This window comes from Carcharodon carcharias, chromosome 18 (assembly GCF_017639515.1).
Source record: "Carcharodon carcharias isolate sCarCar2 chromosome 18, sCarCar2.pri, whole genome shotgun sequence".
In the NCBI taxonomy this organism is placed as follows: Eukaryota; Metazoa; Chordata; class Chondrichthyes; order Lamniformes; family Lamnidae; genus Carcharodon; species Carcharodon carcharias.
Window position 1 is genome coordinate 44,946,992 of NC_054484.1, and position 22,544 is coordinate 44,969,535.

A 22,544-nucleotide genomic window follows, 5' to 3' on the forward strand; every position below is an offset into this window, starting at 1 on the left:
GGATTGAGCACCTTTCCCTTCCTGTCTAACTCAGTAAAGCCTCCAGTGCTGCATCAGAGAATCCTGCAGCACCCTCTCTGCCCTGCTTCAGTGTTCTTCCTGTTTGGATACTCTTCCCCAACCACTTCCAGCACCTGTTGCAGATAAGAGGTGCCAGCTGGCTTAAAATAAGGAGGGCTAGCTTTGAGTGGTGTTAAACTCTCATGAAATTTTGTCCCGTGCTCAGGCATGCAGCATCTCAGTCGTGTGCTTTGTGTTGGCTGCACCCTGCTATTATGGTAATGAGCAGGCAGCATGAAATTTGTCAGCTGCCTGCATTGGAAACAACAGGCATGGGTCAATCACGCTGCATGATGCCCACAGCCTTTTTCAGGACTCATCGATTTCCATAGCCTAAAAGGTTTACAAAGATCACTTATTTAAAATTAGGTTACTCACAGCTGGTGGAGTAGACACTCATATTAATAAATGTTTTTTTGCGGGATAAAACCTTCTTCAATTGCATCTGGCTGCAAAAAGTTACCACTCTTGTTAGAGGCAAAGGGAAAAAAAATACATTCTAAAATGTTGTCCAATTGCACTGCTTCTTGAACATTTTACATTTGTGATTATGCAAATATATCTGCGGGACAACTTGAACTATAATTTCACTTCAGAAAGTCAGCCCAAGTTTGAGTGCAATTTGTGCCTAGAATGTCTGACGCACCCAAAGTGAAAAACTCTGTCCTTTTGTGTCTGGTTCTCTTCTCACTCACTCCCATGCATAAAAATAAAAACAACCGTAACAAATGTCACACACAGTTTGTATCTTGTAATAAAAATTCTGTACGTCCTAGAGCTGACATTCTAAAATGTTTCGTCATTGTGAACTTAGAGCAGAAGTCTGCTATTATTGTCTGTGGTCCATGACAAGATAAAATCCAGCACCACTCCCACCACTTATAAGCAGCAGCACCACTATGTAGATGCTGGAAGATACAATTAGGGAACTTGAAGAGGTAGCATGGAGTGAATCACAGTACACATATGAAAAATACCAAATGGTAACAGCTGAGGAACAGAACGCACCTGCTGCCCAGATGGCCACATAACTGCCATCAATGACCCCTCTATTTTTGGAAATAAAGCAGTGTGATGACAGTGGGCAGCCTTAATATGCTGTTATTGCTATTCAATGAGAAAGAAGATTGAAGTGTTGAAAGGTTGACCATTGCACCTGACACCTATCTGATACACTTGTGGGTACTGCAGATGATTTGTATGCTAGCATGGAATGGGATGGAGACAGAAAGGCTGTCTTTCATGCAATCTGCCCCTGATTCTGACCCTACTTCTGCTGTGGTATAATCTGAATAAGCATAGTGGTCACTCTGACCTTTATTAGGTAGTAGTGCTGGATAGGGCTGTAGCTTGCTGCAACAAGAGGAAGAGGCATCTGCCAAAGTGGCTGTATTCTTCACATAACAGGGCCAATGCTCACCACAGGCACCTCTTCTCTTGAAACTCTAAGGCCGACTCCACTGACCTAAAAGTTCTGGATGCCTAACATACCATTCTTGTGCCCAGTATTTGAACTGGGAAAATGCATGATGGGGGCCAAATTTACTTCCCACTGCACAGGTCTACAAAAAAAATATTGGGAAGCTCGACATTCATTTCTAAGGAGTACGCCTAGTGAATCAGCTAAAATGGCAAAACCTAGCTAGAATCTAACTTACTGAAACAAGACTTCTTCACTTATGAATCACACTATGAGCCTCAGCTGCAGGTATAAATAAAATCTTTTATGAGGCCACTAGGATCCTCTATTGACAACATTTCTGATCCGAGATGGCATGCAGCTGCAGATTAATACTTGACCATCTCCTACCTTTTTAGGAAGGGAATGGTGCTTTGCACTAAGCAACATAAAAGATGGCAGAGGGATAAAGATAAAGAAAAAATAAAATGAGAGTTTAATATATTGTATGAGTGTTAAAATTGTAATGTTATAAGGTGTTGGGGTTGTGTGATGTTTATATATTCTCAAGATGACAAATTGCTTGCAAAAGAAACTGCTTGATGAAGACAATTTATGCATGAGTGTATTTGAGTGCTGTTGAGGGATGGAATCAACAGATGCTACTAATCTTTCAAAGAATATTGTGAGGTAGAATATGCTTGAATATTGCAATGTGTGCAGGATATATTTTAGTATTAATGGATCCTTTCCCTGCCATACAGTATTTTGTTGGTCTGTCACTCTCAAACACACTGACATGGAACCATATTGCACAGTGTTATGATACAATACACAGAAATCATAATGACATCACAGAACGTTCACTGGAGACAATGCACTGAAATGACAAAACAACAGTAAATCTCGTGTGATGGTGATAGGAATGGAAGAAAATAACACTGAAGGATGCTTTGATCAATTAGCTGAACCAAGCCTTTTGTGATCCATTAGGTTAGTTTATCATTACCATAATGCCTAGATCTTCTTTGCTTGCCTGCCCCTGTTAGTAACTGAATGCATTCCTCAGTTCCACAAAGCATCACTGTGAGGTTTCAAGCCTTTTTCTCAGTTTTATGCCAAGAGCCAATGATGGAACAATTTCAATTGAAATCTTCAAAATATGTGAATTTGATCACATTTCAAAATATGTTCAGAGACTGTCTATACCAGGGCTTCAATTAGCTCACTATAGTAGCAAAAGCAGTGTGTCTGCATTGAAAACACCACAATTAACAGGAGAGAATGGTGGAACATTTATAATGGTTCATATTATTGCTAAGTTCTATATTTTATTTAATAAACTAACACTTTAAGGATGAATTTGAGTTTCACTGTTGGGGTCTTTAAGAAAGTATTACTGATAAAATTCAAAAAACAATGAGAACATATCATGGTAAACTTTCAACTTTAGTGCTCCTGGACAGATCAAGCTTCATGCGCTGGTAGTGAATATCAGGAATTCAGATGCATGCTGCCTGATCATATTCTATCTACTACTGGACAGCACCATCAGATGTCAGCTATTGCTCAGTGTTGGAACTCTTGCTTCAAAGTCAGTAGATCATGGGTTCAATCCCCAGTACAAAGACTTGAGAACAAAATTGAGGCTGGCACTTCAACACAGTGCTGAGGGGGTGCTGCATTGTCAAAGCTGTCATTTTTCAGATGTAGTGTTAAACTGAGGCCCTGTCTGCCCTCTCAGGTGCATTTAAAAGATCAAATGGCACTACTTTGAAGAAGTGCAGAAGAGTTCTTCTCAGTACTTTGCTCAATATTTATCCCTCAGTCAATATAAATAAAACAAATTATCTGGTCATTATCTCATTGCTGTTTGTGGGAGTTTTTAGGGACAAATTGGCTGCCATGCTTCCTACATTACAACAGTGACTACAAAAGTACTAAATTAAAAGTAAAGTTCTTGGGGCTTTTTTATTATTCATTCATGGGATGTGAGCATCATTGGCAAGGCCAGTATTTGTTGTCCATCCCTAATTTCCTGGAGAAGGTGGTGCCTTCTTGAACCACTGCAACTCATTTGGTGTAGGACTACCCGTGCTGAGCTCATGAAAGGGGCTATAAAAATGCACAAACTTTATTTTTATTATCAACTGAAAATCATGGGAGGAAATTTTGCCCACATTTCCACTGTGCTCCTGGAAGCATTAAAGATGAAAGTTTACCCCAAAATGCCAAATCGCTTTTATGAATATTTGGAAAGAAAAATTCCTATTCCTATATGACTGAAAGCACAGTGAAACAGAAAAACAGAAGTAACAGATATTTAACAGAATAAAAGTAGGTTTATACTTACAGGGTATGGCTGAACAACTGTCAAGATGATTGATTCCTTGCAGCTCCTGTTGAGGAAAAAAATGCAATTATGGTATTGCCTTTCAAAATTTATTTTAAATGTCTGAGGTTCCAACACCAAATTGTTAGCTAATTTGCAGCTAAAAGCTTTTATCTCAATGGCCCTGATTTGTAAATATGACAGATAATTTCTCTTAACATTAAGAGAAAATTTCATTGAACATGGCCTTGTTTGGCTGAGACAAATTTCTCAGTCCTTAAGAGCTGTCAGCTGGCTCATTCCTAAAGAGATTGCCCCGAATTTCCTTTCTTCTAATTTTAGGACAATTTGTCCAAGGACCACAAATGGTCATTGGTTCGTGAAAATTAGTGACTTGGCAGGAGAATAAGACAGCAACTTTCCATTTAAAATGAAAAATAGAAGCAGAAAATACTGAACACGCTGTGGAGAGAGGAAGGTAACGTCCATTTTTTCAGGTTGATGACAATTCAACTTTCTATTTAACATAGCTACCTCTGGACTAAGTTTTAACTGATTCTGAACAAAATGTGGCAAAATAGGGAGATATTTTTATCTTATATGTCATTTAATTTTAGACAGGGTAAATTCTTCAATTAAAAAAAAAACTGCAGCCAGCTAAATCCTTAAGGAAAGTACAATAGCTTTGTGACCATTACATATAAGTGAGTGCACAAGAAGACCATGGCAACAGGAAGTGCCTGTCCTTGATGGATTCCTTCATTTGTGTAAACATTTTGGTTCAGAAATTAATTCATCAATAACTGTTTGTTAGCTAGGACTGGTTGTTTGAAATGTCGCTGGATGCAGATTAATAGACAAGGGAAGAGACAAATGAAATTACTCTTCAATGGCTGAACTATTAAAGCATAGTGTCCGAAGGAAGTGGCATAATTAGACTTTAACACCCACCTTGCAATGTCATAAGAGTTGATTTCAACTGAATAGCTATAAAGTGAATAGATTTCCTTAGCATAAATGACAGATATAGTATTTCAACCTCAATCCTGTCCAGAGATAAGATGGGGAATTTTAACTCCCAGAGAGGAAGCTAGTGGGGTGATGGTGTGAACCTGAGAGATGTATGGCCAACATTAATTGCTGGGTGAGGCTGCTGTCAGCCAACAGGGATTGAGCAGCCCAGGGGCTTGCTGCTGGCACTCAAGTAAGTTGTGAGGAGTGAAGGGGGTTAGATTTTTGGAGGTGGCATGGGGGTGGGTGACAGGAGGTAGCTTGACATAAAGACGCCCAGGCTCAACTGTTCCCCAGGCCACCACAGGAGAAAAGTTGAATACTTTATGTTATAGCCTTCACTTCTTCCTGGACAAGTTTTACAGAGTGGGAATTGCATTTCCAGTAACTTGATGTACATTACTACTTCTGTGTATTATTTAACCCATAAAATAAAACATATTATTACTTTTGGTGGAGGGAGTGAAGCAGGTTTGTTTGAAGGCCTAAGATGGAGCACTCCTACTTTCTGGTCCACAAGCAGTGCTCAAAGGCACTTACTTGTTGGATCCACCCAATCTCACCTCACTTCAGCTGCTGTGTTTCCTAAGCTCTGGAAAGCCTGACCTCTAGCCATTAAATCCAATTGGCTAGAATGCAGCCTTGTGAACATCTATAATAATAGTCAGTTTTTGTTTGTCTGGACTGTTTTGATTAGTCAGTTTAAGCGACATGTCTGTTGGTGTGTTTATTTGGTGGGTGGTGCCTGGAACATGCGGATGCACATGGGAGGGCAGAGGAACACGCATGTGCACACGGGGAGCTGCCAACAGTTGATGGTGGCAGTGGTGGTAGTAGGGTGGGGTGGTTACTGGAGAACATAAAAAAGTGGGTAGTAAGGGGAGCCCTAAAACAAAGTAACCCTGGCTGGAGAGATTGTTTCCGAGAGGGATGGGATAGAATTGATGGGAGGAATGGCGATGGCAAGAGCAGGATGGGAATGGCATGGGAGGGATCGAAGAAATGGAGGGGGTAGCATGGAGGGAGGGGTGGCATAGGAGGGGTGGCATAGGATGGGTGGATGAGATGATGGAATTGGTTAAGTGTGGCAAAATGGCAGGGACAATTATATGTTAGAACTTATTATTCAAAAGCTATAATTTGTGCTATAAATAAAGATTCACTAAATTTGAATGGAAAAGTTTTAGTAAAATCTGCCAGATGAATTAAAGGAAGACATCAGCATCGAATCTATAGACAAAGAAGGTAATAGCAGCCTCCAACTCCCAGAGTTTTTACACAGTCAAACTCCAATGAAGAAGTCACCACACAAACTTAGTCTCAAGGAGGAGCAGTTAGAATATTGCTACAAAACTTGAATCCTAAACAAGGACTGCCATGGAACAAAATTGGTAGTTAGAAAACTTTTTCTTTTATGGTAGATGCTGGAATTATAACTGGCAGATTTCAAGGATGTCCTTTCAATTGAGGAGAAAACAATTCCCAACAAGTGAAGAGGGTACTCAGGAGGGCACATACCTCTGCCGCACTGTGTTAACTCAACATTATTACAATGACACAACCCATCTTTGAGTCTTTTCCTGCCTATGTTGATGATGTGTAACTACAAATCTGAAAAAATAAATATGTTTATAAAGAGCCCCAATCTCACTGAAGAGGCTTCAGGCCAATCCACAATCAAGAACCTGCTCTGAAAACTCTGCCCTGTGATAAATTCCGCCACAGCAGCTGAGACAATCCACAGCATTCTAAAACAATCAACAACATTCTAAATAAAGCAACACACAACATTCTTTAAAAAAAAAGCCAATTTTCCCAATCTCCCAATGTTAATAGATCCTTTAAAAAATTCCAGGATCTGGATTTGCATCTTCTCCAAAAACTATTCGGTTCCTCCTTGGCTATACTGTATCTGTGTACCAAGTTTTGTTGAAATCCATCCATTAGTTTTTGAGTTAGTCTGCTTGTCTGCAAACAAAACTAACAGCAGTGAAAACATTACCTTTGCCCACTGAATTAAACTTTCATATTCTATGAACATAAACAAATCACAAGGCCAGATTTGTAGTTATACTCCTAGGCCTGTTCTTACACGTAGACTACTTTATGTAGTTGTTTCCAGAGTGAGATGTTTTGATTCTGTTAAAGTCTTTGGTGAAAAAAACTAGAAATACTGTGTTTAAAGAAGTACTGTTGCAATGAAGATACTATTTTGACTGAAAATATTTCTTGTATTTCTCTTGCAGAGTATTTAAGTAAACAACCTGCTTCTTGAGAGACCTGCAGATTGAGACCAGCCTCCATTAAAGTCAGAAATAAGCATCTTTGAGGCGGAATGGGGTCAGGATAGATATCTTTGAAATTTTAACGCCTCCTCCGCGCCCCCACCCTTGTTCCTGGGGTATTAAAATTCTCCCATGGTGTTTCCACTTCTGGGGGAAGACTGAAACTAGGGGCTATAAAAATAAGATAATCACCAATAAATCCAACTGAGAATTCTGGTGAAACATCTTTACTCAGAGAGTGGATGGTTTGTGGAACTCGCTACAACAGTTGAGGCAATTAGTATTGTGGCATTTAAGGGAAAGCTTGATAAGCACATGAGGGAGAAAGGCATGCTGATAGGTTAGATGAAGAGAGATGGGAAGAGGCTCATGTATAGCATAAACACCAGCATCGACCAGTTGGGCCAAATGGCCTTTTTGTGCTATATATTGTATGCAATTCAATGTAACATCTTTGGCATAGCAAGGAAAGGGCCCAATTTTTGGTTCAAATGAAATTTAGTTTGCTAACAGGAACCATACCTTTGTTGTAAAGACTAGATAAAATTGTTGGATGAAAGCTCAAATCCCAACCCTCCACCCCTTCCCAATGAGTCAGTCAGGTTAAGAAATTGCAATTATATTTTCATCATGATACAAATTTAGATTGATACCTGGATTGTAGAATGTGCTTGCAATTCTTCCAAGTTCAAGAGCAAAAAATCTATACTAAATAATATATCTTATTCTTTATTTTGTTGACAGTAGTTAATGTATTTGTCTGCAGCTCATTCATTACAAAAATAATAAGCAAAGCAATTTGCACTTCCCCAAACAGTATGTGAAGACAGCTAAAATAAGGCCATAAAATGTTATTTTAATACAGGTGTCAATATTAGGCATTAAATATTAATTTATTTATAGTGCAAACACCAATTTCTAGTTTACCATTCTGTTCTATAATTCATGAACCATGCAAAATATTGATGTACAATCTTTTCAGTTATTTAGAAAAATTCCCAAACTTGTAGTTGCACTGTTCATTGAAAAGCTAATTATTTAATTCTTTTTAGTTTTAGATTTTATTTTAAGTTTGCCATAAAGCACTACCTAGGTCTAAGTCATAATCAAGTTTTAAGCTATATTTCTGAATAAGATGTCATTATTAACATCAATGTTATTTTAACGGAAAATTTCCTAAGGCGATACATGGTCATTTTATTGAACCTGAAATTGGTGTGCAGGATATTATGTGAGAAATCAAATCATATAAAGCACAAGAATTGTTATTACTTTGCACAGTAATGGGACTTGTGCTGTTAATAGTTAGGTGGCAAACCTAGGGGAGAATTTTCTCCCTGTCAGGTGGGCTGGGTGTGAACGGGCGCGCAGCTAATCACTGCCCGCGATTGGCTGCGCACTGCCTTTTTAGTGTGGGTGGGCCAATTAAGGCTCGCCCAGCACAGAGCGATCCCTGTGCGGGCCAGGGGAGGGAGGGACAGTTGGGGCCTGTGAGCTGCCTCAGGGAAATTGCTTTGCTTATAAAAAATTGAAATAACGAAAAAAAATATTCAGACATGTCCCCACATGTGACAGTGTCACATGAGCTGGGGCATGTCAATGAATTTTAATAAAAATTTTTGCTACAATTATAAACCCTTCATGGAACCTCATCCCGCCTGTGGATGAGGTTCCATGAAAAATGCGAAGGCCGCCTGGGCTCTTCACCTGCCCACCAACCTTAAGGATGGACAGTCCTGTTAATTATTTCAATTGCTATTTAAATGGCCTTGATAGTTCAGCCGACTCTGGTGCGCGCCCGCCGAACTAAAGATTGAAATGACGCGCGGTGACGTTGGGACGCACGCCCGATGTCATCACGAATCATTTTACGTGTCGGCGAGCGGGGCCCGCTCCCACACGCCGACCAGAAGATTCAAGCCCTAATGTTGCTTTATAAGTCTGAAGGCATTTCAGGTTGATTATAAGATTCATAGGTCAGTAAAAGTGACCATAAGTCTGCTGGATTGTTGTTCAAAATGAACTGGTTCAATCCAGTCCAAGGAACTCTGCAGCCTTTGCTTGGTCTGTCCTGTAAGTAACATCATCCCCAACCAACATGGTTGACTATTAGCTGCCTAGCAAACTACTAAGCTGTATCAAACTGCTAGTAAGGAAAGCAAGGTTAACTGGATAGAACAACTGGGTTTGCAACTTAAGAAATGGCAAAGGTACAGCCAGCCCAGCCAATCCTGCAAAATCCTCCTCACTATCTCCCCACTAACACAGATGTCAGTCTTCAATCAATTTGATTTACTCCACATGACATCCAGCAATAGTTGAAAATACTGAACGTAACAAAGCCAAGGGTTCCAACAACATTCCTGCGGCCGAAGATCTGGGTTCCAGAACTAGCTAAGCTGCTTCAAAACAGCTAAAACACTGGCATCTACCTGACAATCTGGAAAACTGTGCAGGAATGTCCTTTCCACAAAAAAAAGGAGGACAAACTCAACCTGGTCAATTAGCGTCTCATCAGTCTCCTCCCAATCATGAGCAAAATGATTGAAGGAGATCCAAACAGCGCTATCAATAAACACTTACTCATCAAGAACCTACTCACTGATGCTCAGCTCAAGACCACATTACAGGTTTAAGTGAGGCTGAGTATTATGGTGGGGTCGGATGGCTCGCACCATCCCACCCCCAACCCACTCGCCGCTGCCGCCACCGAGCACCCCCCCACCACCCACCCCCCACCACCCCGGACACAAAGTCGGCATGGAGCCAACCCACTCCATGCCGGCCTGCCCCACAGCCATTAGATGCTGTGGGTAGGCTAAACAAGGGCCGAGTGGGACTTCCACCCCTCACTGGGGAGGAATTCCCAATCTCGGAAGCTGCTGGCCAATCCTATTAGCCAGCAGCTCCATCAGTCCTGTTAACACCAAGAGCACATTAGTGGTCACTGCTGGGACTGCAAGTGGAGGAGGAAGAAGGGTCATGGATCCCCAGAAACAGTTAAGTCCAGGGCCTTGGGCAGGGATGGTTTGGGCAGGTCAGGAATGGGGGCGGGGGGTGGATTTAAGGCTGCGGGCAGGGAGGAAGAAAGAGAGGGAGTGTTCCATCTCAGGGAGACTGCACTCCGATTGGCAAAGGGAAGCACCTGAAGATAGAATCCCCCCCTTCCTTCCCACCCACTCGACTGCCCATGCCAAACACTTTATGGCATGGGTAGTGTATTAACGGGGTCAATTGGCTTGGGAACAATTGACCCTTGATTATCCATTTAAATATGGTAGGTGGGCTACTGGCACCCACCCACAACCTGTATAATGGGGGTGAGCTTGGGGGTAGGTGGGAAGGTAGTGGGGTGGCCACCTGCCCTATTTTACATGCCCTCCTGTGGAGAACATGCCTGGTGGGGGTACATAAAATGCAGCTCTTTCATGCAGCTGAATTCCAGAGGTAAGGTGAGAGTGACGGCCCTTGGCATTAAGGAATAATTCGAATGGACGGTGCCACTAAGGAGTCTGAGTTTTTTTACTCTTTCATGGGGTGTGGGCAATGTTGGCAAGGCCAACATTTGTTGCCCATCCCCATTTGCCCTTGAGAAGGTGGTGGTGAGACACCTTCTTGAACTGCTGCAGTTCATCTGGTGTTGTTAGGGAGGCAGTTCTAGGATTTTGACTCAGCGACAGTGAAGAATGGCGATACAGTTCCAAGTCAGGATGGTGTGTGGCCTTGAGGGGAACTTGCCCAACTTGAGGTGGTATTTCCATGCATCTGCTGCCCTTGTCTTCCTAGGTGGTAGAGGTTGTGGGTTTGAAAGGTGCTGTCAAAGGACTATTGGAAAATTGCTGTAGTGCATCTAGCATATAGTGCATTGCTGCTGCCGTGCATTGGTAGTGGATAGAGTGAATGTTTAAATTGCTGGAAGGGGTGCGGATCAAGCGGGCTGCTTTGTCCTGGATGATATCAAGTTTCTTGAATGTTGTTGGAGCTGCATGCATCTAGGTAAGTGGAGAATATTCCATCATACTCCTGACTTGTAGATGGTGGACAGGCTTTGGGGTGTCAGGAGGTGAGTTACTCGCTGCAGAATTCTCAGCCTCTGACCTGCTCCTGTAGCCATGGTATTTATATTGCTGGTCCAGTTTATTTTCTGGTCAATGGTAACCCCCAGGATGTTGATAGTGGGGGATTTAGTGATGGCAATGGAACATCAAGGTGAGATGGATGGATTCTCTCTTGTTGGAGATGGTCATTGCCTGGAGCTTGTGTGGCACGAATGTTACTTGTCACTTACCAACTGAGACCTGAACATTTTCCAGGTCTTGCTGCATATGGACATGGACTGCTTCAGTATCTGAGGAGTTACAAAAGGCATTGAACAATCATCAACGAACATGCCCATTTCTGACCTTATGATAGTCGAAAGATCATTGATGAAGCAGCTGATGATGATTGGGCCTTGGACACTACAATGAGGAACCCCTACGATGATACATACATACAAACATACAACTAGGACCAGGAGTAGGCCACTTGGCCCTTTAAGCCTGCTTCGTCATTCAATAAGATCATGGCTGATCTGACTGTAACCTCCTGCCTACCCCCGATAACCTTGCACCGCCTTGTTAATCCAGAATCTATCTAGCTCTGTCTTAAAAATATTCAAAGACTCTGCATCCACTGCCTTTTGTGGAAGAGAGTTCCAAAGACTCACGACCCTCTGAGAGAAAAAATTCTCCTCATCTGTCTTAAATGAGCAACCCCTTATTTTTAAACCATGACCCTGGGTTCTACATTCTCCCACAACAGAAGACATCCTCTCCACATCCATTCTGTCAAGACCCTTCAGGATCTGAAAGGTTTTGATCAAGTCACCTCTTACTCTTATAAACTATACAACTATTCCTCATAAAACAACCTGCCCAATCCTGGTATTAGTCTAGTAAACCTTCTCTGAACTGCTTGTAATGCATTTCCATCTTTTCTCAAATAAGGAGACCAATACTGTACACAATACTCTAGACGTGGTCTCACCAGTGCCCTGGATAACTGAAGCATGAACTCCCTACTTCCATATTCAATTCCCCTCACAATAAATAATCACATTCTATTAGTTTTCCTAATTACTTGTTGTACCTGCGTACTAGTCTTTTGTGATACAAGCACTGGGACACCCAAATCCCTCTGTATCTCAGAGCTCTGCAATCTCTCATTTAGGTAATAAGCTTTTTTATTCTTCCTGCCAAAATGGACAATTTCACATCTGCCCATTATACTCCATTTGCCAGATCTTTGCCCACTCACTTAACCTATCTATGTCACTTTGTAGCTTCCTTACATCCTCTTCACAACTTACTTTCATACCTATCTTTGTGTCACCAGCAAATTTAGCAGCCATATCATCTGTCCCTTCACCCAAGTTGTTTATATAAATTGTAAAAGGTTGAGGCCCCAGCACTGTGGCACACCACTCATTACATCCCATCAACCAGTAAAAGACCCATTTATGGCTACTCTCTGTTTCCTGGTAGCTAATCAATCTTCTGTCCATGCCATTATGTTACCCCCACACCATGAGCTTTTATTTTCCACAATAATCATTTGTGTGGCACCTTATCAAATGCATTCTGGAAATCTAAGTACAATACATCCACTGGTTTCCTGTTATCTACAGTGCATGTGACTCCTTCAAAGAACTCCAAAAAGTTGGTTAAACATGATTTCCCTTTCACAAAACTATGCTGACTCTACCTGATTGTCTTAAACTTTGCTAAGTGCCCTGCTATAACATCTTTAATAATAGCTTCTAACATTTTCCCTATGACAGATGTTAAGCTAACTGACCTGTAGTTTCCTGCTTTCTGTCTCCCTTTTTGAATAAAGGCATTACATTTGCTATTTTCTAATCAAATGGGACCTTTGCCAAATCTAGGGAATTTTGGAAAATTAAAACCAATGCATCAACTATTTCGCTAGCTACTTCTTTCAAGGCCCTAGGATGAAGTCCATCAGGACCCATGGATTTGTCAATCTGCAGCTCCAACAATTTCCTCAATACCACTTCTCTGTTGTCCTGGGACTGATATGATTGAATAAACTACAACTAAAGATGACTGAATAAATATGAAGCCAATGGGAATCAGGAAGAGAAACTATCCAGTAGCTGGAGTCATTCCTGATGCAAAGGAAGATAATCTTTGAGGTTTATCATCTCAGCCTTAGGACATCAGTGCAGGAATTCTTCAAGGAAGCTTCCTGTGCCAAATTATCTTCAGTTGTTCTTCCCTTCATCCTAAGGTCAAAAGTGGAGTTGTTTGTACAGTTTTCAGTTCAATTCATAGGTAACCTCCCTGCTGATGAGGTAATTAATCAATCTACAAGGCACTATAGGCACCCCTCTCTGTCAGAGAGAGACAATTGGTTATATAGCTTGAGGGGCACCACTCCACATCAAGCATGGGGCAAGGCAAGAAGGCAGGCCTCCGTGTAATACCACAGTCAACCTGTGCCATTGGCACCTTTCTTTATCACACTCTAGCCAGCTGAGCTAATTAACTCCCACAGTTCCACTCACAATTTACAATTAGATAATGAAGTCAGCCAGCCCACTCAGCAATGCATGAATATCATTTATCTCGGCTTGGGCTGCTGAAAGGCAATGGACATTCACATCACACAAGTGCATTAGTTTTCACTGATAGTCAATTTCAATTGACAAGATTTGCCAACCTCAGCACATGATTTGGTACAATGTGCTTCACCTCGTTTCCAGAACCTCATCAAAAAGTGGAAAAGTGATTTGACAATGGAAATAAAATAAAATGAAGACCAATTAGTTTGAAATATAAAACTTGTAAAAGAGGCTGTGATGAAATAGGTCTGTCATTACTAATGCACTTGCTACATTATAAGTTGTAACTTTGTGCATTAGATTTAATGAGATGTTGTAAATATTTACCAATGTTCTTAAAATTGCTACTGGGAGTAAATTGGTATAATGCACATTAATGCATTGGCCGGGCTTTCATTTCTATTTGGCTTAAGAGTTTGTTATATAGCAATTAATCAAATTTGTGTAAAATTGCTGAGGCTTGATATCGAGTACAGTTTGCCTTCATGACACCTGCTCAAGAGCTGGCATTGCAAGAGATGGAAGTTGTGTTGAAAATATTGAAATAGCATGTGCAATAGTGTGGAAGCTCAATAAAATTCTTAAGTATGTCCAGGAGAATGCAGTAAAATGCCAGGCTGTCCTTTCAGAACAACAATCAAATGCTATAAATGCCCTAATGTGGATGCCTAAGGCTTGTGTTCCAATTGAAGTCAGGGACATGAGTTATTTTGTAAGCTACAGTCTTGAGAAGGAAAATCTGAACAATCCAAATCCTGTTGGGAAAACAACTTTGCAAAATGAAAAACAGCTGGGATCAAAATGTTTACAAAGGAATTTACTATCTCTGTTCTTTTTTACCCATTCAAGGATTGCTGGCGTCACTGGGAAGGCCAGTATTTAATTACCCATTCTTAATTGGCCTTGAGAAGGTGAACCACTCTTCTGAACTGCTGCAGCCTGTGTGATGAAAGTACTCTCACAATACTGTCAGTTAAGGAGTTCCAGGATCTTGACCCAGCAACCATGAAGGAATGGCGATATACTTCCAAGTCAGGATGGGTGTGTGACATAAAGGAAAATTTTCGAGCGGTGACCCTGTCCAACTAAGTAGTAGAGGTTGCAGTTTGGGAGGTGCTGCAGTGAGTTGCTGCACTGTATCTTGTAAATGATGCACAGTGCCGCAACTGTGTGCTTACAGTGAACAGAATAGATGTTTAAGTTAACTGATAATATATCAAACAAAGTGGGCTGCTTTGTCCTCCATGATGTCAAGCTTCTTGAGGGTTGTTGGAGCTGCATTCATGCAGGAAAGTGATTCCAGCACATTCCGGATTTGTGCCTGTTAGATAGAGGAAAGACGTTGGGGAGTCAGGAGGTGAGTCACTCACTGTGGAATATCCACCCTCTGTCTGCTGTTGTAGCCACCATATTTGTGTGCCTGGTTTAGTTAGATGTCTGGTTAATGTTAACACTCAGGGTGTTAGATGGGGCAGGATATTTAGGTCGGCGGGTGGGCGCGATCGAGGGGCCTGAGATAGGCCAGGGAATGGACCGCCATCCGCGATCGGCCCCCTCAGCGCTGCCAGGTCGGGGGCCCGAGGAGGGCGGGTGCTGAATGAAAGCCCCCTGAAGGCAGAGAACTGCCTCAGGGAGCTGAAGGCTTGAAAACAGTTAAATAAAATTTGCAAAATCAGAAAAAAATGTCCAAACATCACAACAGTCACTTGAACATATACATGATAAAAATACTGTCCATAGATTTTTATTTAATAACGGAAACCTTACCCCACCCTTGGATGAGGTTTCACAAAAAATGCAAAGTCTTCCTGGCCGATTTGCCGTAGGTTGGATGGACCATGAAAGATCGGAGACAATTACAACTTTAATGACCTTAATGGGCCTCTTAATTGTTGGTGGGCATGCTTCCAACTTTTGCGTGTGCCCACCAACCGAAATATTGTGTGAACGCAGGATGATGTTGGGACGCTCGCTCAACATCCCGCGCGATTTTGCGTCTGATGGGGTCGGGCATGCCAGCACGCCGACCTATGAATTCTGCCCATGATGAATTCAGCAATGGTAATACCATTGAATATCAAGAGGCAGTGGTTACATTCTCTCTCATTTGAGATGGTCATTTCCCGGCACTAGCGTAACATGAATGTTACATACCACTTCTCAGCTGTGGCTTGAATGCTGTCCAGATCTTTCTGCCTGTGGACATGGACTGCTTCATTATTCAAGGAACTGAAAATGGAACTGAGCTTTGTGCAATTATCAGCATAATTTGACATTATGATGGAGGAATGGTTATTAATGAAGCAGCTGAAAGCGGTTGGGCCAAGGATGCTTCCCTGAGGAATTCTGTGACAATACCCTACGATTGAGATGATTGGCTTCCAACAACCACAACTATCTCCCCTTGTGCTAGATATAAGCCAGCCAATGAAGAGTTTTCCCCAATTCCCGTGTCCTTCAATTTTACTCGGGCTCCTTGAGGCCAGATGCTGGACTGCTTTCTTGTACTAATTAATTTTGTTACTTTAAACACTGGAGTACACACGCATCAGTTGTAACAACTGCAGAATCAGGTCCTAGATGAGGCATCATACTATACAATCCATGATCCAGTATGTGTACGTGAAACTTTAATGAGCTCATATTACACAATCCACAGATGTACTTAGGGAAATCACACTACACAATGCAGTACGATTACAACATACAGTGGTTAACTCACAACTTTTTCACTAATTCTACCTTTTGTCTCAACATTCAATTCATACTACCAAATTACTAAATTACAATACATTAAAAATAGGTAAAAGTGACACCCGAATAGCAATGTGGAGACAACGAGATGCATGGAAGTCCTCTCAATCTCATCCAATTATTCTGTTAGCGGGGTTATGTGACCAACTTCATTTTATTACTATAAACACCAGTGACCAAACCAGCATCTTCCAGACCATCAAAGATATGGATCAATGACTGTCACACATTCTATCAGTTTTCTCATCTTAAGAAGAAACCCCTGCCTTGGGCCAACATACACAATGCATTTGCATTTTCAGCAGAAAACTATTTTAACTTATTGTGCGCTGATCCCGCAAACAACTCAGGATATCGAGGTACGTAGATAGTGCAAACCGTTATTCCCAAGCACACTTGATCAAATGCAGTCTTGATGTCAAAGGCAATCATTCTCACCTCGCCTCTGGAATTAGGCTCTTTTGTCCATGTTTGGACCAAAGCTGTAAGGAGATCTGGAATTGAGTGGTCTTGGAAGAACCCAGCTGAGCATGGGCAACATCTTATATCACTTTGCTGGTGCTTGAAAGAAGGATGATGGGGTGGTAATTGGCCAGATTAGGTTTACCATTTTTGTGGGTGTGATACCCCTGAGCAATTTTTCACTTTGGTGAGTGAACCTATGAATAGTATAGCACAACTGAATCAAACTTTAAAATGCAGTACAGGCTTTCAAATTCAAGGCTTTAAAAAATGGTGTCTGCATATCAAAGTGCAGATATTACTCAATGAGAAGCAGCCTCTGCCATACAGATTTGGGTGTGGGATGGTGAGTGAGGAGTTACAAAGGTGTGGTTTGAGGCCCCTTTATTTAGCTAGACAACGATATTAAATATTACCTCCTTAATTTGGAGTCAAATCTAGACAGGTACAATTGCAAGAAGGCAATAGGTAATACAAATATAGTTGACAAAGTGATCAGGGATCCGCTTTAGTCATTGTGCAGATTTCCATTCGCTGAATTCATGCAGGGTCTTTGATTACCTTCGGCATCAGCGTTCCTCAAGAAATGGGCTTGTTTTTAGGTTTGTAAAGCCCTCAGTGCCCCACTGGGCTTGTTAGGGCTTGTCAGGGTGTGCAACTGAACTTGTCGGCAGTGGGTGCAGATACTGTGTAGGTATTTTTTATGAGGCTAGAGAGAACATTCCTCATTTTCCTTGAGACCAGTCTAAGATCTGTGGGGTCCCAGGGCAGACTAAATAAAAGAAAACAAGTTTTCCATTTAAATTGTACTATGCCATCCCTCTCCCTGAGGATGAAGAAAGATGCTCAGGGCCTTCAAGATCCTACTCTTTATAATACTTCACCTCCACCCGCCCCACATCAGTGGGTTGCCTTTCTCGACTTAAGCTAAATAACTTTGAAATACTCTCCTTCTAAGTCTGATGAATACTTGCTTTTGCAGTTTTCTAATTTTAAAAAAACGTCAGAGAATGTTTCTGCCTGTGTTTATCTCCTTGCGATCAATAGTCCATTGTCATTTCAAGCGCCTTGTATCTAAGAGCTTTATTTAAAAACCTTGTATGACAATACTTGGCTTTAAGGAACCCACTGTAACTCTTTACCAATCCTTTTTGCTGAAAAATGATTAAAAATGTGGTCCTAGCTTACAAAAGTGTCCCAACCTTGAAAGAATCCACTTACTTGAATAAGAGATAAAAGCAGAAAATGCTGGAAGTACAGAGCAGCCACCTCAGTAGCTGGAAAAAGGGCGGTCACTATATGAATGGGTACCCTTTAACTGACAAAACATCTCTGTCTAAAACATGGATCAGGATTTTATGGTCCTGCCGTGGCGTGTCTGTCCCCGGTGGATGCGGTGAGCTATCTAAATTTCCATTCAGTTCGGCAGGACCGATATATCACACCGGGTGTGAGGAGCCCTAAAATCCTGGTCGTGAATCTATTTCCTTTCTCATTTCGGAAGCTGATGGACCTGCTGTATATTTCCAGTATTTTCTATTTTTATTTTATATATTTCACATTTTTCCTTTTGAAAATTTCATTGCATTTTTCAAGATGGGATAAAATTGTTTCATTGGTGATAAATGCCACTTGGTTAATATATCAACTGCATGACTGTAAATCATTACTGAACTGTTCCATGGGTCACTGCATATGTGGGCTTCAAAATTTTAATGAGTAAAATACAGAATGGTTGGCATTATGGGCACATGCAGGACTTTCTGGGTACAGTTGGTAGCACCTGTGCCTAGTAGTGCAAACTTGAGCTATGTGCACCACACAGGCGAACTGCAGCCTCTTTACTCTCTTTTATAAATTAACTAATTAACAAATTAACAGCCCTTTAACAAGGAATTTCTGTTAATAGTAACAGTTCACACACCAGTAGGAAAGAATTACTCCTTTGCTGGGTATTGAAAGCAGGCCACGGTGGTGAAAGCACCGAATCCTACCCACTAGAACACCAGTGAAGCCAATTTTGGGCCCCAAAATTACTAGTCCAGTGACCTTACCACTACAACAGCCTCCTCATATAGGTTTGAGTTCATTAAGTGCATGGTTAGTAGCTTAGCAAGTAGGTGAGTAGCAATAGGTGTGCTTGGATTGACTCCTCAGTTTTCTGTTAATGAGAATGCTCCTGATCTCATTGAAACATTGAGTAAAGTTTCCTTGGAATGTGATAAAAGGAAATAAAAAAGGACCTCAGTGAATTAACAGTAATCTTAACCCCTCAACAGAATGGTCTTCGCCAAATCTTTTGTAGCACTGAACTTATTTCCTATTTCAATTCTGAAAATTCAGGAAATGGAACAACTTTTTTCCCTTCAAAGATCCTCACCAGAGTTAATACTTTAAAATAAGAAATACAAAAATTAAAATTCTATAAACTGGTAAAAAAAAACATATCGTGAAAGAGGCAATACTTGGGTTTCGAGATCAAATGTCTGAAATAACAGTGCTTCCAAAAATCCATGGTGACTTATTTTTGCCCTAAGCGGTCTGGCCCTGTTCATAACATTGAGGTGGGGGATGAAGGGCAGTCCTTCTGTTTAGCTACGCCCTCCCTTTGGCCTCCTGCTTTCACTGGGCTTATTGATTACCAAGGATATTCTGGTTCCCTGGCAGCATGTCTCCTGGTGTCCGGAGTCCGTGACCTATTCCCAGCCTTTCCTGAGTCAATAACCTTATTTGAAGCAAGCAGAGGCTCTGATTCCACCCTCCCCACCCCGAGCAGACCAATCAAGAATGCTTACATAAGGCAGGAGCCTGGTTTAACTCAGTCCTAGCTTCAGTTTAGACAATTTTTGTACATGCCCATCGGACTTACAATGAGGGTGCATCGGTTGGGCCACCGACTTTTGAACCCAAAATGTTTTGAATGCTTTCAGAAAATATTCCCTGGAACAAATCCATTTGAATAAATTTAACACCAAGACAATGGGCTTGTTAGTTAATTAGTAACCAAATCTAGATATCAGATTGAGAACTATCCTTTCTGTTAACTTGTGAGAATTATTGGGGCAACACATTGTTGGAAACCTATTCAGTAACCCTTTGATCAGAGGCCTGTGCTAAAATTGTTACTGTCATGTCACATGCAAGAGGTGCCATGATGTATTTCCACAGGAATTATGCAATTAGACAAAGTATAAAAATTGAATTGGAGAGAAAAGGGATTGGATTATACAGTGAGGGTGGGCTCCCAACACCCCAGCATGAATGTCAGGGGTGAGCCCACCTCCACTTGGCTGGCTCTCCCCACTTCAATTTTTCAGCTGACAGGCCTTTAATTATTATGAGGTAAGACTTCCACCCCTCTCCAGGAGGAAGTCCCATCTCATAGAGGAGTCCGTCTCATAGAACTGCCAGCCAATCAGAGGCCGATAGCGCCGCAGTACTGGCAGCACCAAAGGGAGCGGTGGCTTCTGCTGGAATTGCAGCTAGGCCAAGGAGCAGGCGTTTAGCAATGGACCTGGACCTCCAGATAAGGCAGGAATCTTGCTGGGATGGCAGGCCTGATCGAGGGCATGAGGGGGTTAGGGGGGAATGTTGAACAGGGTAAATGGTGCTGGGGGAGGTAGGCGAAGGGTAGACACTGTGGGGAAAACATAGTGAGGGGCCTCCAATTGGCACCTGGGGCCTGGAAATGAGGCATCCCACCCCCCACTTCATGGTAATGGCTGATTGTGTGTGTGGACTTGAGAATTAGATAAATGCAATACTTGGATAAGATACTGTAAAGTACACTCTGTACTACATATGGGGGTCGGAGGTTGAAAGTCAGATAGCACATGTTAGGGAGTTCGCCAGCATGGCAGATTGAATGATGCTGTTCCTGCAGTTAAATCTGTGACTTTGATTGTTGTTCTTTCAGACTAAGACATGACAAACCCTATTCACTGACCGGCAGCCCACAGGGACAAACCTGCTGGGTTACATGTTGGGTGCAGTCCACTCCCACCACCCATTAAATCTGAGCAACGGTGGGATGAGGCCCATGAGTGGCTCAATTTGGCCATGGGTGGGTAGCCTACCTGACCTCTCCCCAGCCACTCATAAAGCCGTTAAAAGGGCAGGCGGGCTGTGGTGATGGGTGCACAGTCGATGGCATGGCACCCTCATTTACAGGTCCACCTGCCTGCTTTCCTATCTGTTGATGGCCTGTAAAATCTAGCCCAAGGTCTTCCTGGTCTTATCCCTCAAAGCTTTGGCAGATGGGGCCAGAAAATTGTTCAGGGTCAGCTCAGCATTTACGTCACTAGAACATTAAAAGCAAGAACCGCCAGTTAGACCTGGGGTGTCCAGTATTTAAAGGCCACTGGAAGAAGCACAACACATGCTGCTGTCAGGCGGGGTCTGTGCCATGACTCTTGCTTATTATGTAGCACAGGTGCCCCCCCAAAACGAAAAATTTAGAAAAAAAGATTCAGTTCATTTCTCAACAGTACGAAGACGATCAAAGACCCACCAGAGGCAGAAGAGGCCACCCCATCCCTGTATTTAAATGGCGCGAAAGGGAGAAGGTCGGCTAAGTTTGGGAATATCTTTACTGGGCAGAAGCCTAACTATGCTAGAGATGTGCTGCAATTGAATCAGGAAATCAAGGCTGCATTATCTTTGTGAAAAACAACACTAATGCACACCAAAAGCTAATAGAAGATTAGTGCACCCAAAATATAGTTAACACATAACTCTCAGCAGTAGATTATTTTGCAGGCTAGTGATGTATGCCTCCATCATTTTCGGTTGGCAAACGTAAATTGGAAGTGCTCAAGGTTCACAAACAGTTGCTGCTTCCTTACTTCTCAGTTGCCTGTGGGAGTTATTACTTCATGCTTACACAGATAAATGGAAGATCTGGTTTGAATATCGGAAATCAGTGCAACTCTGTGACCATCTGTAAAAATGTCGTTGTTGATATTGCAAATAGTTTTGCAACCCACAACGAGCAACAGAAAACAAAGCAGCAAAATACACAACATATTTAGAAGTTGAATTTATTTGCACTTACGTACTGTTGCTGATAACTGGTCCCTTGCCTAGACTCGTTCTCTTATATTATATGAATCCTCCTTTCTACCCCTCTTTTGTCATGAGGGAACAGCTTAATACTTTTAAAGTCAAATTTCAAAGATTTTAGTTAAAAAAAGTCTCTCCATTACATTCAATCATTATGACCAATATCAAATTTTATCTCTGCCAGGTCCATAAGGTCCTTTCTTCTCTAGAAATCAATAAGACATCTGGTCCTGAAAGTACCCATCCTAAAGATCAGTGTTTCTCAATTTACCTTGTGCCGCCTGTTCAATTTCTTGCCCCGAGTTCAATCTTCTTCGTGAAAATTTGTTAATATTCTCTCAGCCTGTGAGAAAGGTGATCCCTGTCACCCTTTAAATGGCTTCACAATTGTCCTTGATTAGTACTTTTAAAAATTATGGATCATACTGTTACTTACCAAATGATCTACTACTTTGGAAGTTCTGACCTAATTCATAATCATCCCTATGGCTTTTGGTATGTTTGCTCCATTACTGATCTTTTTGCCTGGAACTTTATTCTTGTATTTTAGTGAAA

The 22,544-nt window shown here is 41.7% G+C and overlaps 1 protein-coding gene across 2 annotated transcripts in view; it reads right to left on the reverse strand.

Annotated features, from left to right (window-relative positions):
• frmpd4 (FERM and PDZ domain containing 4) overlaps positions 1-22,544 on the reverse strand; it is a 441,501-nt gene that overhangs the window by 72,656 nt on the left and 346,301 nt on the right. For both annotated transcript variants that reach the window (XM_041210629.1, XM_041210628.1), the window contains one exon: positions 3,813-3,858. In XM_041210629.1, the coding sequence (XP_041066563.1) occupies positions 3,813-3,858 (46 nt within the window). The remainder of the gene's footprint in view (positions 1-3,812; positions 3,859-22,544) is intronic.